The sequence below is a fragment of the Empidonax traillii genome, unplaced genomic scaffold (genome assembly GCF_003031625.1).
Source record: "Empidonax traillii isolate 1590-97213 ecotype Southwest subspecies unplaced genomic scaffold, ASM303162v1 scaffold84:size2688230, whole genome shotgun sequence".
Taxonomy (NCBI): Eukaryota; Metazoa; Chordata; class Aves; order Passeriformes; family Tyrannidae; genus Empidonax; species Empidonax traillii.
The window spans coordinates 1,172,168-1,190,467 of record NW_020955277.1 but is presented as its reverse complement, the minus strand read 5'-3'; the positions used below and the strand labels follow the sequence as shown (position 1 = coordinate 1,190,467).

At 44.5% G+C, this 18,300-nt stretch overlaps 1 protein-coding gene across 3 annotated transcripts in view; it reads right to left on the bottom strand.

Moving 5' to 3' along the window:
* Positions 1-18,300, bottom strand: part of HIPK2 (homeodomain interacting protein kinase 2) — a 131,811-nt gene that overhangs the window by 25,081 nt on the left and 88,430 nt on the right. For all 3 annotated transcript variants that reach the window (XM_027881152.1, XM_027881150.1, XM_027881151.1), the window contains exons 3-7: positions 8,489-8,612; positions 6,240-6,359; positions 5,444-5,530; positions 4,220-4,404; positions 325-487 (exon numbers count right to left, since the gene is read on the bottom strand). In XM_027881152.1, the coding sequence (XP_027736953.1) occupies positions 325-487; positions 4,220-4,404; positions 5,444-5,530; positions 6,240-6,359; positions 8,489-8,612 (679 nt within the window). The remainder of the gene's footprint in view (positions 1-324; positions 488-4,219; positions 4,405-5,443; positions 5,531-6,239; positions 6,360-8,488; positions 8,613-18,300) is intronic.

Genomic DNA, 18,300 nt, shown 5'->3' with positions numbered 1-18,300 from the left:
TACTTCTGCCTGACCCAGGGAGTGAAGTTCTGCTTGCTGCATTAAGGGACTAATGAGCTTTTCCCCATAGCAACTTCCCAAGTAAGCAGGATTTATCACCCCAACAACAACATAAACAACATGGACAACATTTCACCGTCACACAAAATGTCAAAAGATTACTGCTTGCCTGAAGAAAAGAGAATGACGAAAGGAGCAGAGGGGAGTAAAAAAGCACCATCTCTTGACAGGCATGTTAAATGGGATGCTACTTTGCTTTTCATCTTCTAGACCCTGCTGACATAAAGGTTTCAAGCACTGTCTGCTTCTGATCAATGCCCTTACCTGGTTGTGGACTGTGTTCAGCTGGTTGTTAAAAGTCATGGTCAAGTTGGTCGATGTACTTGGGGCTACATGGGTGATGAATGGCGTCTTGCTCTGGTTCACTGTGTCATACATATTCACCCGCCGCTTGCAAATCTCCATGTTCTGGAAGCAGGACTTGACACTGTGTAAAGGAAGGGGGGCAAGGAAGAGACAGAAAATCAACCAACCGACTAACACAGTGGCCCTGCATTAGGTCTCCACAGCAGCAGGTTTAGCACTTTCTAGGCTCCTAAAGCCCTTGGCTGTTTTATGCAGGTCTCCCTTAACCAGTTAGAGTCAGTTTAACTCTGTACTGAAAAGGCAGAGATGAGATCGGCTGCTTTGGGACTCCTGGGTGCTCCCACGGGTCTCAGCACTGCAATACAAATCACAAGAAGCAAGCAAATTGGTTGCTCTTTAGGTGACAAGGCAAGAAAGTGGCTCTTTTTAAAGACTGAAAGAGACTGAGAGCAAGAAGGAAAGACAGATACTATTTTTTTTCTGATGGTTGAGCCTGAGAGGAAAAGACGACTCATGTTTTTGCCTCAGTGTAAGCCTAAAAGTAGTTTTACACATCCTTTGCAAGGAAGAATTCTACTATTTTTGATCACTGAGACCACTAAAAAATCTCCCTCGTTCCTTTCAAGAAGTAGTTCACTGAGAGCTGAGTCCAGCCAAGCAGTTAAAACATTGCCCCTGTCTGGCTAAATGCTTGTGCAGATGCTTATCTTGAAGCACATGAGACCTCCTCTTGCAGTCAATGGGACAATTCATATCGAAAAAGGTTACACCAAATCAGATTCATCAATGCTTCCAGGCAATCCGGTTCTGAGGTTATCTCACACTGAGAATTGGATCTCTGGGGGAAAGATTACGGCTTCTTCCTTACACTGACTTGCCCTTAAATGTTATTGATATAGCAATGGAAATTTTGAGAAGTATCATATTCTGTGCCTCCTGTAAAGGAGATGAAACACTCTCCACATTTTTAGAGCTCACCAGGCATCTACTACATGAAACGGTATTTCATTTTTATAATCAGGATACCAAAGCATATAGAGGTTAAGAAATAACAACAAAGCAAACCTGTGCAAAACTGTGTTTTTAATAAAATCTCATTTTTTGAGATCTAAAAACCAATACAGGTTTTCCACAATTCCTCCATAATAATTGATTTTACAAATGCAACCTCAGAGTCTGAAACTCAACCCCAAAAAGTATAGAGGTATTTATTTTATTTCCATTATCCCAACACAGAAAAATAGAAATTCCAAGCAGTGAAAATCAGCTGTAGCTGTACAAAAATCAGTTGTATGCTGATTGTTTCGTAATGATCTAAACTGTTAGAGAAGGTAAACACAACCTTTACATAATTTTTAAGAAACGAAATGTCCCTTCAAAGGGACAACCTTGTATGATCCCTAGGGTTGGTCACGAAGAGGACCTCGATCGTTTCATCCCTATCTTTTCTCTTATTCAAATGGTCACCTCTCTTTTCCTATGAGTAATATCTTGGCAAACACCTGCAGACAAGACAGGCTCAGGACACTGTGCACAGCTGCACATTATGAGCATTCACTTACAGAACTATACCTGTTAGTTGCAGAACATTCAGCAAAATGAAACACTTATCGAATAAATACAGAAGACTATTGGATTGCATTTTTTCAGTCAAGTATGAACATAATTCCCCATTCAAAAAGCAGAAAGCATTGAAATGAGTATATGTTCTCTTCATGGTGAACTGCGTGTGTTACTCAACAGTTTTATGTAACAAGCTGTAAGCTCTACTAATGCAACACCATGTTCTCTGTCTTTACTTGAAAGAAAGGGGGGCGTAAAAAAAGGCAGGGAAAAAGCAAAACAGAAGAAGTCTGAGGAGTACTCAGCAATTTAAGAGCCAGGCAGCTAATTATGTGAAATGGAGAGCTAAAGTCATTTTGTTGTGTGCTTGCAAGTAAGCAGAACAGCCCATCTCGTGCTGCTCAAACTTGCAGCCTCTCTGAAGCATGCCACAGCGGATTCCTTCCAGAAGCTACAGCTTCCACATATTCTCACTTTCTCTGCTGCCCAATTTACTTTCAAGACAGATTACAACTCCCTGCATCTCTCAAGGCTTTGAAGTTTCTATTCACCAAACCACAGGCAATCACAGACAAAATTTCCCTCAACTTGCCACGCTGGTTACAGCTTATTGCTCTCTTTTCCAATCACTGCTTCCTATGTCGAGGGGCTGCGTGGGGTTACACACCCGGCTGGCATGGCAATTAGTATTCAGAGACCTGATGCTGAATTCTTTACTTGGGTAAAATCCTCCCTGCTATCGGCCCCTGTGATATTTTCAACCTTTTTGGGGCTTCGCCTGAGCAGCCACAAGTGAGCACTTCAAAAATGAAGATGTGGTTACGGTCTGTTGCGTTAGTGGAAAGATTTCTGACGGCAATGCATTAGGTCACAAATCTCTCCTATCTTACACAATCAGTTGTTGCACAGTAAGAAGGACTTGCAAATTAAGAGACTTTTGTCTGTGATGCTCACGCTGTTAGAAAATACTGTCATTTTTTATTTATGGATGGTTTTTATGTGAAACTTACTTTCTCCCCGTTTAGCACAACAATCTCCCATCTTGTTTTCATTACATTTATCATTTACTATCTATTTATAGACAACAATGCTCCAAAATGGCTGTGCACGGTAAATCTGGGTCTACAAAGATCGTGCACCCACTACCTTCTGGTAAGCAGCTGCTCTTATCTTGTGATAAATGCAACAAAAAGGCAGCTACAGCTCTTTCAAAGAGGGAAAGCTACCTTAAATGAACTTGAAAAACCGCAGCCACACATACAGGCAGGAGAGTTGACACAGTTACCTGTTGCTCTGCAGCACTCACACAAACATGCTCTAGAGCTTTTTTAAGGAATCCCCTTTAATTTTGTACCTGAGCTCCTGACAGCCCTTAAACACTCATGTAAATGGCACACAATGAAACACAACACTGTGCTGGCAACTGTTCTCCTGCCAAGTGGAAGGGACAGCCTGCAAAAGCACCTTGAACAGCAAGTGTTGTACAGCAGGATATTCAAAGCTAGGTGTCCCGAAGGCTTTGGAAAACTCCCACTATGTATCTACCTTTTTCACTTACACCTGAGAAGCCTGGCCCTATGTGAACTGCCCAGGGGACAAGGGCAGTGGGCTGGGTGCAGGTTTCCTGCACTTCAGACTGCTGCGCTCCATAATGCAGCCTTAGGAGAAGGGGCAGTCAGGCTCGACACTTCTTTACATCTCCAGCAAGCCACGGAGCCCATCTCCATTCTACATGTGTGCCAGATGAGGTCATAGAGTGGTATTTAAGGTGACACAGGCAGACAGCAACAGCTGAAAATTGAACTCCTTGTCCTGTTGCCTATGCTTGTAAAACAGAGCTGCTGCAGAACAGCTCCTCTCTTAAAAAGCAAAGGGCCCCAAATTGACCCCTGTAAGATGGGAAGGTTCTGGGAGTAAGGGTCGGCTCTCTACTGCAGATAAGGTTGATTATTTCAGTAACAATCAGGACTATATTACTTTGAGTTAGACTGATAGTTTCAGCACTAATTGCATAATTTCTTCTGCATTTTAATGGAAAAATACGTAATTATTGAATATTTACATAATTAATGTAGCACACACTGCGGCGTTTTAAATGCCAAGCACCTACAACACAATTCTAACAACCTTGACTTGGCAATCCTTTTTTTTTTTTTTTTAACCAGAAAAAGATTAAAACTTATGGCTTAAACATCTTAACAATGCCCTTCAGATACATTTGGTCTCCACCACAGCCAGCTCTTCTCTTGACCCACCAATTCAAAGCCCAAGGGAAACAAAAGCCACGTACTGTGTGCTGTGAGGGAAATCGAGCAAGTGCGTCATGGTGACAAAAGGGTGGCTCAGAGTTTCAATGGGTGTTATCCTCTTATCTGCATCTATCGTCAACATCTTCTTTAACAGATCTATGAACTCCCGCCGGTCTGCCTTTTCCACCAACATATCACTTCCTTCCAAATCCGTTGTCATGTTTACCTAAAGGAGAAACGACAAGAGTGAGCGCCAAAGGAAAGAGCAGATGGTCAGGTCTCCAGCAAACTGTGTTTACTCCTCGCTGGAGCACATGCCCTGCAAGCCTCCCTGTCTAAAGGGATAGCTGCTGAAGTCACACGGCAGACTCTGGCTGGTCATCTGGCTTGTGCATGTCAGATCTCCAGACAGACTGTTAAGTGTTCAGCTTGCTTGGGTCAATGGCTAATGAAACACTTAGTCACCCTCCACTGATGATGAACAGCTTCCATGTGGTAGCAGGCAAGTTCTCATAATCAGTGTATTTATCATACAAAGTACTGTGCCATCAGATACTTATCTATGTGTCCCGTCAGCAAAAAATATATAAAATACATAAAAATTGTCAGTAGGTTTATGAGAAACATCCCATTCATGTATCAGGTGCCAGGAAAAAATCCCACGTTATTTCATGCATTTATACATTCTCCCCTGATTCCAGTCCTCCATTTCTTCATGTCTGCTTATCAATGCTACCATGCCTAGACTTTGCTAGTACAAACTCCAGTGCTGCACCAGTTTTGCAAAATGATTTGTAGGTTAGCACAAACTCCTGTAGCAGGAGTGGTTATGCTGGGATTAGCTTTCACAACTTTATGGAATTGACAAGTGAATTAGTACTCCCCATCCCCTAGACAGCCACATTTTACTGAGAGCTCTCTTCTGCGGCCATGGGGAGTATTTCCAGTGTCACCATTTAACAAATGGAAATACTAAAATACAGAGAACTAAGGGACTTGTCAGTGGTCACACTGGATAGACAAGAGAAAACGCAGGATTTCAACACTCAAAGATGTGACTTCGTCACTGTCCAAGGCTGCTTTACTATGGCTGCAGTCACCCCTACAAAGCTGGATATAACAGCTAATTTGGTAGGCATAATCCTGGTATTTTTCAGGAGCTGGCACAAGTACAGGATATGCAGAGAACTCATGTAATTCCCTTTTTTTTAGTGCTGCCAGAAGGCATGTAAACGTTCTTCCTGGTTACTCACCAATGCTCTTACCTGTGCCATATCATCCAAACAGTTGAAAATATACTTTCTTGCTTCCTTCGACTTAATCCCCGTCTCTGCCTCATGATCATCTGGCGTCTGCTCAAAAAAGGACACAGGCATTGACCAACACTGCCCTGCAGTCAGCTGTGCTTATGTGCCCACGTATGCCTCATCCTGTCCTTATCAGAGACCACTGTGCCTCTCTTGCCTGACCAGACAACATCGATGTGATTTCTGCTACAGTTACATGACATCTTTTGTGTCACAAGGTGATTTATCCATTCCCTTTCACTTCTGAGGATCCTCCCAACTATGGTGGGTGCCTTACACTCATCCTAGCTCAGCATCCCATCCTTACAGCCAGAAGCCCACTGGCCTCTCTCCTTGGGGGACTGCAATGCAGCCAAACACGCTGGCACACGAGACTCAGGGTACACCTCCATTACGAGTGGTTTTGATTGTCAGAATTAAAACGCTTGCCTTTCCCTCTCCCCCCCTACAATGCATTAGATATTAAAGGAAAGTCTGCCAAGGGCATGTTTTATTTAAACTACATACCAATTCACAGACTATTTTAGAGGAAGATTTCCAGGTCAATTGTAGACTTAAATTTCCCACAAAGCAATGCTGAGCAGGTGTGTTATGGACTGCAGACTTTGGGGATGGCAGTTTTATCTTAGGTCATATCCACCCCAATGTCTGCACTGCACTGCAAAAAGGAGAGACCTAGGCTCTGAGGTGATGTGAATGTCTCCCCACTTCCAACCAGCTGCAAGGCAAAAAAATTAGGGAAATGTCTTCCTACCTTCAGTCTCCACAAAGGATATGGTGAGTCTGTATCCCTGTTGAAAAACCTCGTAGTCTTTGTCCCTGCACTTAACAAATACTCTGCTGGTAAGCCCTGCGTCTGTGAAATATAGCGAATCTGTAAGAGAAGGGTGAGAGGTCACTGTTCGTCCTGTGAAGATCTCGGGAGATCTTCCCTGAAGGAGTGCAGGAGGCATTTGAAACAAACAGTGGAACGAAAAGAGAAAATGTAGCCCGCATTTAGAGTTCACCCCAAAAATTCAGTGCAAGGAATGAGAGGAAAGAGAACTTCCACGTGGAATTCCCTCCATTTATCATGTTCATCACTGGAAACTCATCTTTACAGCACAGTCCCAAAAGGCCTAAGGACAAAGACAGGAAAGTCCCTAAGTTTTGGAGATCAAGGAAAAGATCCAGACAGCTAATTCAGTGGGGTGTCTCACCACTATGCACCTTTTTATGTCACCGTCTCCCCTCCCGGAAGGAATTTCAACAATTTGCTATTTTCTCTCTAACTTTTGCTGCTTTTCCTCCACCTGAGTGCACAACCTGTCCTGGGAGCAGTTTGAAGTTCAAAACGTAAGACTTATGAAGTGACTATCTTTGAACTCACACGAAATATACACTCAAATGAACTGATGCCCTTGTGGTATGTAAAGTACTTCACCTCTACTGACAGCTACGTGATGTCATTTATTCTGTGGGTGACATCCACAAGCATGACCTCACTGGCACCCACACAGCTAAAAGATCCTACACACGTTTCCAGGGTCTCCAACTTTTATTTTTTTATAAAGGAGAAAGGGTCTGTGACTACACAATTAAAGACCAATGTCACACATGCCTGGGGTGCCACATGAAACCTTAACTTTGGCACCTTCTGACTCCTGAATGTTTCGTTCTGAAAAATCGCTGCAGGCTCTGCAAAACTACTCAGAGCAGTCTAGAAAACTCCGGGGAAGAACGGAAAGTGCTTTTGAGAGAAGAGACAGAGAGGGATAAAAAAATTATTGAAGGCATAAAAATCAGCTGATATTTCAAAGACTTCCAAGCTTCCAAGCCGTGCACAGTGAACTGAGTCCTTCCAAGCACTGAGCTTGGAAGGACTCAGTTCACTGTGCATGGCTTGCTCAGCTCTGCCGTTCCTTAGGTCCATCAGAAGAGCTCATGCACCGGAGAGGTACCAGGATCCTGCCGGCAGCCCAGTGCCACAGCAAGGGGCCAGGATCAGCCCCTACCCCTTTCCCAGCTCCCCAGGAGCCCTCATCATACTTTACCCGAGAAAGCCTTGTGCTGGGCAGTTAAGCTGGGCAGTAAAGGTATGGTGATTTCTTTTTCAGCTGTGTGTTTTATGGTTTTTGGGGTGCAACAGGGAAAGGAAAAAAATTCAGTCTTCATGCTTGGTATGTGATTTTCAAACGCTTTTAAGTTTTTCAGCTACATCTGATTTCCTTTGGAGTCACTAACAGCCCTGCTCTTCACTGCAAGTTATTTCCCCTGCCAAATATTACCTTTAGAGCTCTGAGTAAAAAAACACTAGTTTCAAAAGAAGAGTTGAAACATTTAAATATATGAAAAACTTATTATCCTGCCTTTTTTTTTTTTAAATAAATTTATTTCCTAAAGGAAAAAAGACCCTTTTCAGGCTGCATTTGCAGACACCTAAGATCAGCATGAAGACTGTGGGAATGGAAAGTGTTCCACAGCCCTGGCTCCAGCAGCCGCTGCGTTATCAGTTTTAGGACTACAAAAAGAGCATAAAAGCCTATAGGGAGAAAAAGGACGACAGCTTATATTAACTGGAAACCTACATCAATGCGAACGTTCTCCTTCTTGTCATTGCTTTTAATATGCACTCTCATAAAAGGGTTATGAAACACAGCCGAGTTTGTGCAGTTTCTTCTAACAAATAAACCTTTATTCAGCACTTGCTGTTACAGCAGAGAAAGGGTGCCTGCTCTGCTCAGAGAGGAGAGACATGTACACAGCTCTCCAGTCAATGGCAGGGCTGACTCTTGATTGAGATCTCACTGAGGCGGTCAGGACTTAAAAGCCAGCACACCAAGGAGCCACACTGGTTACCCAGAATAAACACCCCAGGTGGATAACAACAGGGTTGTTTTGGGAGGGTAAGAAACACAGACCCTTCACTAGCAAAAGCGAAAAAGTTGACATCTGTTCACTCTGACAAGAGAAGGGAAAAGCATCCATGCACTTACCGGGACCCAGGGCAATATCCATACCCACCTGATCGTACTCCGAAGCTCCCGGGTACAACGGCCAGCCCAAGAACAGCTCTGCAATGACACATCCCAATGACCACATATCGATTGCTTCACAAAACGGTAAACCAAGGATGATTTCGGGGGCTCTGCAAAGAAAGAGGTTAGAAAACATCAGCAAGGGGAACAGGCCCACTCAGCTGGCATAGGGTGGCTGTTGCTGATTGAGACACTCACAGAGATGCTGCCAGCAAGTGCCACTGCTCTGAGGGAGCTGAAGGACCCACTGGCCACTGGTAAAGCGCCTGCTAACTAAACATTAGTCAGAGAATATTTATCCTTGCAGAGGAGTACTATGGCTGTATATAGACAAAAGACAGCCCTATGTTTTGCAGCATTTTGTACAGGAGAGAACTACTGTTATTCTCATTCATCAAGTGGGAATATGACGCCACCCACTTAAGGCCCCAACTCGATTGCTCTCAGCTCCAGCTCACTGTCCTTTGGAGAACTGAGCAGATGTGAAGCATCCTCTGTTCACACAGATTGGTGGGTTCACAAACAGTCAGACGTTAAATAATCATTACAGAACTGGTATAAAAGGATTACTGACTTTTTTAACAAATGGCTGTAACAATAAAACAGAGAAATAACATAATTAGATCGATTAGACCTAAGCCTTTTCCTCAGGAGGAAGTAGCCAGGAAGCCTTCCTTTCCTAGTCTGTCCCAGATGCCTGATTAGATTTGCTTTTCCCTTTCAGCCCAAACAGTCAAAATGCAGTGGTACACTGACTATGCATTTACTGTCAGCTTAAGGAGATGCCACCAAAGCACCTCTCCCCCCTCCTCTTCCAAGGGGACTCTTTCCCACTGCTTGGGATAGTTTGAATCCTTCTTCACTGATGCTGAAAAGGTCTGTATGATGAGGTTAGACAAACACACTCAACCCCAGTGGCCAAGGTGAGACGAGATGAATCCTGACCTTAGTGCCCCAAATGTTCTGCATTTCAAAACCAACTTCTGTGTGGAAGAACAAAAAGGATTTTACAACTACTGAAAACCTTACACACACACACAAACACCCTCCCTACTTTTCCCACGTCTGCCTAAATGTCCACATGCAGTTAAGTGACATAGTTTCTACTTTACACTAGGACCACCTAAAGCTTCTTTACTGCTTTTTTTGCAACATTTCTAGAGCTCCAGCTTCTGAAGACAGGTGATAAACAGCAGAAAGAGTAATTTCCTTTCCCATACTCCTCTAACTATAAAGAAAAAAAGGAAGACAGAGAAAAGAGACAAACGTTGCTTTAAAACTCTCATAATTTTAAATATAGCCTTGGGATTTCTTGGGTTCTGATGCATATCTTGGGAATGCCTGGGGTTGACTATTGAGCAAATCAAGTGCCACCATCCGAAGCTTGAAATAGGACCCATGGTTTCCAGTTTCCCATCTGTCATCAGGATAAGATCTGACAGTAGTGAGATCATACTCAGGATTACCAATTGCAGTGGAAAATATTATGTTTTAATCACATCACTACAATCATGTGAAGACAAGTCTTTAGCCAAGAAACCAAGCAAAATGGGTAATTTTTTCCAAAGAAAGAAGCAAAGGCCTTGTAGCAAGAAGCCATGCCCCCTTTTTAGTCCACAAAGTCCCACAACTTTGGGTTGACTTGTAACAACAAAAGCCCCCAAATATCTATTATCAAACCAGCAACACAGAACATAAATATTACAGGAAATTCTGGGATTTTAAAGTTAGAATACTTTGTGTCATTACCACAAAAAACAAGCTAGACACTTAAAAAGTGGCTACTTTTAGCCCTTCTAGCTACATCTGTGCTTGCTGTTGTCATACTCTGCTGTTCTCTAGCCCACTGTGACAAACTTTTTATTCTAACACCAATTTCTCGTTATGAGCAAGGGGTTAATTTTCCTCCTTTTCTCCCTATTCCGTCATCCCTGTCATCCCTGCACACTACTCGACACCTAGACAAAATGCAGAGAGAAAAAGACAGCTATGGTGACCTGAATCTCATTACTATGTAAATCCTGCATTCAAAGCCATCTGCCTCTCCCTGTCTGCCTTCCACATTGTGAACGAAATGTCCCTGGTCACTAATGAGAGCTCAGCCACGAATTTCCAGAACTTCAAATCCCTCCCCCTAACTCAAGTGGAGGGGTGGACTCTTGGTGGGATATTCCCAATGTGATTTTGTGTAGAAAACCCCCTGTTCACAAAAAGCGCTTGCACAGCTCTCACATGCAGCACACACCTCCTTCCCTCTCTCCCCACACTTATGCTGCCAACACCTCCAGACCCCGGCAAGAAGGGATGACCTAGAATCTGAGGTTCCAATATTTCTAAATTTTTTTTTTTTTCTCTTGAGTCTTTGGCTGTCCAGTGGGTTTTCCCTAAAGCTGCACTTTCTGGAATGCAGTAATTAGGAGAGAATTTCTTTTTTCACACGTGAAAGAAGTTTTTGCATCTCTGTTGCTGGGAAGAAAAGCACAAACCGGTGTCCATATTATTTAAACACATAAAATGCAACTAAACGGAATCATTCTATTAAACCAGACCTATCCTTTTTACTTTATTGAAAGCTGGTATTTTTGCATTACACAATTGAGCTTAAATGTTAGTTGCAATCTTTGCCTGTTAAGTCCCAAACAGATGATCATTTTGAAACAGTGATGAGAACGCCTGTGAGAAGGGGGTCAGATCTAAGTGATACCGTGCCCTATGTACACCTCTTGCTGCACCTTCCTCCCAGTCTTCATGTCATAACTGCGATTTTTCCAGAGAGAGGGAGGGGTTCTGAGACAAAAAGATCTTGTTAACTTAATTAAGCAGTCATTAGGACACCACAACAACAACAGGTATTGGACACCACACAGGCTCCCAGATTTTTAGCCAGCAGACACCTCCTGTCTGCTGTGTGAAAGGGAGAGTTGGAGTCAACAGAGGGAGCAGCAGCCTGCCTGCCTGAGATGGCCAAGGCCAATTTTGGTGGAGGATGCTACAAGTTTTGCAATGAAATAACTCGTCCACTGATAAAATACCTCTGAACCTCTCTTGGATGGACATCGTTCTTCATGCTCATTTAGGGATGCATACATCCTTCTGCACAAACATCTGTATCTAACACGTGAAACTCCTCTCTCCCTTAACATAAACATGTCAATTTTTTAAGACAAGGTGAGATCCCGACTTCAATCACATGTTGTGGCACAGAGGTCCACAGACAACCTTCTGCTTAGAATAGCATCTTAACTCAGTTGTTTAAAGCCTGATTTTCATTAATCATGTTTAAATTTGTTACTTCTCACTTCATGCTTACACAAATTGATCCAGAGGTGAAGATGAAAGTGCTTGAATCACCCTTCTTTTAGCACAAGCTATTTTTATATCTTTGCCCTTTGTTCTCCCATGCCTGTAGCACCTCCTGGCTTCTCAGTGTACCATCCCATGGATGTTTCAATCCACTTCCACTGCCTGACCCTACCTACAACTCCTCTTCCTGACATGACTGCTTGGAGGTTGAACTAACCTAGCAAGAGTTAAACATGAGGATACTCGCTAGACTTATTTTACACTATTTGCAGAATGCTTTTGCGTTCCAGTCTTCCCTAAGCTTAATATTTTGTTTGCTTTTGGAGTGACATGAGGCATTTCAGCAGATGTTTTATCTGGGAGATCCTATGAGACACATAGTCCTCTCTCCAGACGAGCTGCAGTTAATTTAGAATATAGAATTATATAGAAATAGTTCATGTTTCCTCTTCCAATGCTTACTGCTTTTCAGTACTGCACTGATCTGGCATAATGTTTTCTGTAATCTAGATAAAGTCCTTTAAATGCTTTTCACTCTTTTCTGCAGCCTAACTTAAGCAAGTGTGTGATATCTGCACACTTGAACACTTCACTACTGGTCCCCCACTTTTTACAGATAATTAATACATTAAATAACTATGGTCCTAAAATGTTCATGCAGTCCACTCCAGAACTGACCCTTGTATTCTTAAAAGCACTCAGATCTAGCTCAGCAATCAGAATGGTGCAATTCTCTTTTCCAAAGGGATAGAAAACAGTTTCCATGTCTTGGTCCCTCCTTGTGTGGGATTTCTCCATTCTGCAGCTGCTAACACTATGCAACAAGGGAAAATGCCCTATTAAAGTGTGCACATGAGAGTATTGCAATTGTAAATTGAAAGGACAATTCACACGGCAGCAGGTCCTTCTGGAACACCAGTGAGGTCTTCAGCAGATCTCTCCATGGCTGCACAGGGAAGTGTTTTTTGTAGCAACAGTACACTGGTGTGTTTTTTTTTTAATACAGACTCACCAAACCTTTTGATTATGGTGAGGATCTAGTCTGACACCACACAATTGCAGCCCAGTGCCAGATACCTTGATAAATACAAGAACATTCCCATTTGCTGCTCTCTGCCAGTTTTTTGGCATGTGCAACACCCTCGGCACAGTAATTCCTGTCTACTGTACAAGACACGTGGAATTAAAACAGAAAACTTTGCCCTCCTGTCCTTCCTCTTCCATGAGCTGCCCTCTACGTCTCCCAACAAAAGGCACTCCCCTTCTGCATGTGCAGGCACAACCTGTTCTAGAGCTCACACAAATCTCACCAGCATAGACCAAAGATTTAAAAACCATTTGCCACCAGTCTGGGAAAAACTGAAGAGCCTTGCCAAAAGCCTCTCTCTCCAGAAGAAAAGCAACCAGCCCATCCCCACTTCCCTCATCTGTTACCCCTTTCCAACCAAATTACTTGCCTGGACAGCAAAGAGTGAAATGCTCCTTGGCTCAGCACTGGGTCCAGCAAGTCCCTCACTACTCTGGAGCCCAGCTTGAATATGCCCATGTGTCACAGAGAGCTGCCAGTGCGGGGGACCCAGAGCATGAGGGTCCACGTGCTGGCAGCACTTGCAGGTCCTCAGAGGCAGAAGTGCCATTTCATCATTTGCTTGCACCTCACATATGACCCCATCCTGCTTTCAGGCCTGCCGCTGGCAGAGTATTTACTTTAGCAACCCTGCTTTGTGGCAGGGTAATTTCATTGTCTGGTGTTTCTGTCAGGAAAATTAATTACCAGTCTAGCTCGCTGGCTTTTTCACCCACACATCACAGGACATTAAAAACAAATGCCAAAAAAATTCATTTCCACAGACTGGGATTCAGAGAGATGGGCTCTTTCTGAATTTTAAAACTTCCCTGCAAACTATCCTCCTCAGGGATAATTTACCACCTCTGGTAGGGTCCCACGGCCAAGCGTGATAGTTTCAGCAGAGTCCTTCATGGACAAGTATATATATAAAGACAAAAATATAACTCAAAACTTGGTACTTGCTGGCACCTCGAGCAGAAAATGTTCCTGCTTCTCGTCTTTGGGATGATGCTTCTAGAAGAAGGTTGCAGGCAGATCTCCAGGGATGATGTCTCTGAGCTGACATATACAGCTCCCGTCTTACTCTACCTGCTAGTCTCACCTGCTAAAGCCTGACTTCCAGGAGGCAGCAGGTTTCACATCTCCACCCAGGAAGCCCTGAGCAGAGGCAGGGAGGTAGGAGCTGAAGCCCTCTGCCTGAGCAGGCAAGCACTGTCCACACCCAGGGCTTGACCCCACTCAGGGCTTGTGCTCTCCCACGCACCAAGATACCTCCTGTGAGGACAAGGAACTGCATCCTTCATGTGTCTTACAAGGGGTTTCTATGCAATTGAGGGGGCTCCATCCTCCTCTCAGGTGAACCCTTCCTTTGGCATTGTTATGGACTCTCATACCCATTCACTTGATTCTTTTGTATTTTGTATCCACTTTTTATTGCCAGATACTGTAGTATGCAAAGTACTCTTAGGTCTTCTTAAATAGAGGCTGAGTGCACACAGCATCTTTTTTTGTCCCTCTGTACCTCTCAGACCCCAAATCACTTCTTAAGTGAAGGCATGTAAAAGGAGACAGGCTTATATTCTGGAAGTAAAAATTTATCATTGGTATTTTCCTCAGCCCTCCTCCTCTCCACTCTCACAGACACCTGGAAGGGATGCAGACATCAAATATGGATGACCCCCAGACAAAGGTCATCCTCTGCTCCAGAGTCTGTGATAAAGCCAGCCATCAGGGCCAGAGCTTAACACCTAGAAGTGTCAACAGCTCCTGCTTGCTCACTCACTCCCTGTCCCGTGCAGTGGACAGGAGAGAAGCTCCAGACCCCACCTGTGTCACTCTCAGCAAGGGAGAGATGGGCTCACCCTCATTGCTGGTCTTACAGAGGGACTTCTGCTTTCCTCCTGCATCCCCAAGTTCTGGAGTCAGCTCAAATGTTAAGCTGAAACCCATAAAGAAGTGGTAAAGCTCCGCAGAGGGGCCTCAAGGACTGTTATGATCTCTGAACCATGTTGAGAAACACCAATCCAACAGAATCTCAGCAAGCGACATCACTGGAAGTCAGGACTTATCCCAGAACATGCAAGCACACCATGCCTTTCAGATTCCAGCACAGAGTTCAAACACTGGAGAGTTTAGTCAACACAGGTATTTATGAGGGAGGGAAAGGGTCACTGAGGAATGCACCACATCTATCACAGTTTGCCCACGAAGACGTGTTGGTTTGAGTCATAAGGAGGGACAGTGCCTCTAAAGGCCCTATAAATACACTCTCTACTTCACAGATCAAGCACAGGTACACCTGGTTTCTGGAAAGGACTGTGGGGGTAGCCAGAGCCATTTCCAGGGCTGTCAGACCACCAGCACAACTGCCACTAGAGGGTAGCTCCAACACTGCACTGCTCACATTGCCCTCGCCCATCCCTCAAGATTAGTCTGCAACACATCAAAAAATATCTGTATCAGCTCAGAGGACTGGAAGCTGGATCCCCTCAGCCTTCGGTGATGGTTTATATTACAGGACATAAATATAAACTGGAGGCTGGTAACAAGTGAGGTATCGCAGGGGTTTACCCCTGACCACTTTTGTTTAGCGTCTTTATCACCGACCCGAAGAGGAGCAGACAGAGTGCATTCTCATCCAGCGTATGGGTGATGCCAGACTGGAGAGATCTGGCAATGCACTTGAGAGCAAGGCTGCCATCCAGAGGGACCTGGACAGGCAGGAGACATGGGCCAACGGGGACTCCTGAAATGCAGCCATGACAAATGCCAAGTCCAGCCCCTGCGATGGACGAGCCCTGGTGACAACTGGGGAACTGCTCAGCTGGATTGCCCATGAGCACCTTGACTTGTGGGGCAGTGGGCGTTAAACAAGGACCCAGGTAGCAGCTGCAACAACAGCCTCCCTGGAGCAGGGCAGCAGACCAAGGAATGTAGTGACCCACCTCCAGCCGCATCTGGACACCACATTCAGCCTGGGGACTCCAGTGTATGGCTGAACTGGAGCAACCTCAGTGCAAGGAGGGACAGCCATGGCATACATGACAGCAGCCTGTCCCCCTTCTCCTCTGCCACATGGAGAAAATGGTGCCAGGCCCTTCACTCAGGTTGGTAGCAGGAGGTGGAGATGACAGACAAACTGAAACGGGAGGTTCCCACTGGGAAGGGGGAAAACACCTCCACTGTGCTGATAAATGAACCACCAGTACAGGCTGCCTCGAGGGACTATTTTTGGAGGCTTTTAAGACCCAGCAAGACAAAGTCCTCCTGATCTTTGTCTCATGGCATCAGGTTGAGCCTAAATGACCTCCCAAGGCCCCTTCCCACCTGAACTACTCTAACTCTGTAAGGTACAGTAAGTATACATTTCTCAATAGGAAAGTCACTAAGATCCTTATACATACAGGCAAAATACTACATATCTGTGAGTGTTTCAGGGGGTACAGATGCAGGTCCCAGGGTGTTTTTATCAAGTGTACACACACAGAGTTAGGTCTTTTCAAATCAGAGAGCAAGTTACACAACAATTACTCCTGAACTTGACTGCCACAATTACCAACCAGGCCTAGTGAGCCTATCATTGCTAAGGGCATTTAGTAGTGAATAAATCATAAAAGTTGAATATACCACTCACCCCTTGACACCACTCATGTTCCATCAGGGAAGGGTGAAAATACTCCAGAGGATGGTGTCAGAGGCTGACAGGGTTAGCCTGGACCCCAGGAAAGTCACCCACTCCCTCCCCGTCCTGATCCTGGGCCATCCAATCAATGCCTGTGTCACTCCTGGCAAGCATTCAGCCAGCCTGTCTTACAGACCTCCCATGGCAGAGCATCCATAGACTCTGCTGTGCCCCAGAGGACCTCACCCCTTGTAATTTTAAGGAATAATACAGCTGTGCATAGCTGACTTTATGTCATGTTTAATTACAACTTGTTGTCAATCTGGCATCTGTGTAATACATATGGAAAAACATAACTTAATCCATCTCACTTGACTCTGCCTATACCCAGCTTTCTGCTAGGCTACTCCCTCTCTTCACCCTGCCTTGGTCTCGACACATATTCGGTACCTATAACCTTGTCTCTTCTGCTCTCTTGCTTACTACGTCTGTCTCCTTTTTATGTCTCATCTTTTCCCCTCTCTTCCCACATTTACTGTGGATGAAGAGAGAGGCAGACAATCCACATGGGAGCTCTGAAACATCCCCATGGAAGGGATGCACACCACACACCTGCAAACACAGCCCTACATTGCAGTGCGTTTGCATCCGTCTTTAAAAATGGGGTGTCACACAGACACTCACATGCCAGGCACTCCAGTAGGATCCCGAAGCTCGCTGCCACCATCCACACAAGGCTCTTGGAAAAAGCAATTTCCCATAGGTTAATCCTGGAAGACTTTCAACTAAACCACACTTACATATCAAGCATTTGTCATCATTATGCACCTTTCCCGGGATTAAGAAAGCTGGATTCAGCCATGAACAAAGCCTAGGTTTAAATGGGGAGGGAGGGGTCCCTGCTGGGAGGCTCTGCACCGCTCTGCTCTCCTATATACATTGCATATATACATTTCATTTAGGTTGGGGCCTTAAACAAAACCTCCTGCTCTCTTCAGCTACAGCATGTGAGCAAATAAATGACTGAAGCCCAGAGCTGGAGAAGGCAGCGCAGCTGTTTGTGGAAACAAGACAAAAGATTTAGAAACAGTTGCTTTTTTCCCCCTCTCCCATGTCAGGCTGTTTACAGAAACCAAGGGATGAAATTTTGCAGACAAAACCACTGAGAGCAGCCTGTCAGTCTCGGAGGGAAGGAGAAAGGGAGGGAGAGGGAGGGGAGCGTAGGCTTCTTTCAGGATTATGGATCATTGCTAAATTGCTCTATCAATTATTAAACCCATCACTCAAAGCGCAGTAACCAAAATATAGCAGATAAAGCCTTTCTCATCCACTCTCTACCAGCTGCTCTCCTCCTCCTAAAGCCAGAGGGAAATGAAAATTCCCATAGTTTATATTTTCTAAACATAATTTTCCCTGTGCCTTGAAAATAAAGATTTTTTGGACAAGGTACAGTAGAACTAAGCCCACAGCAGGAAGATACTAAGGGAGAAGTTGCCCTTTTGATTAGCAGACCCAAGGAATAAAACAAAATCTCTCCAATCAATATAATTTCTTAACACTGACAGGTTAAAACGTTTGTCTGTTAATAAATGAAGAGGCAGGCCCCAGCCATCAATAGCTGTTGCTTGCTATTTGCCACTACCACTAAACCAATCAACAGTGGGGTAGGCACGGTCCTAGGGAAGGACCAGACAATGCGGCACAAGGCACATGGTCTGGCCAGTGGCTCTGTGGAGAAGGAAACTGCAAACATATAACCAGGATGAGAGAGGAAGCCCTGAGAGCACAACTGACAAGGAACCAC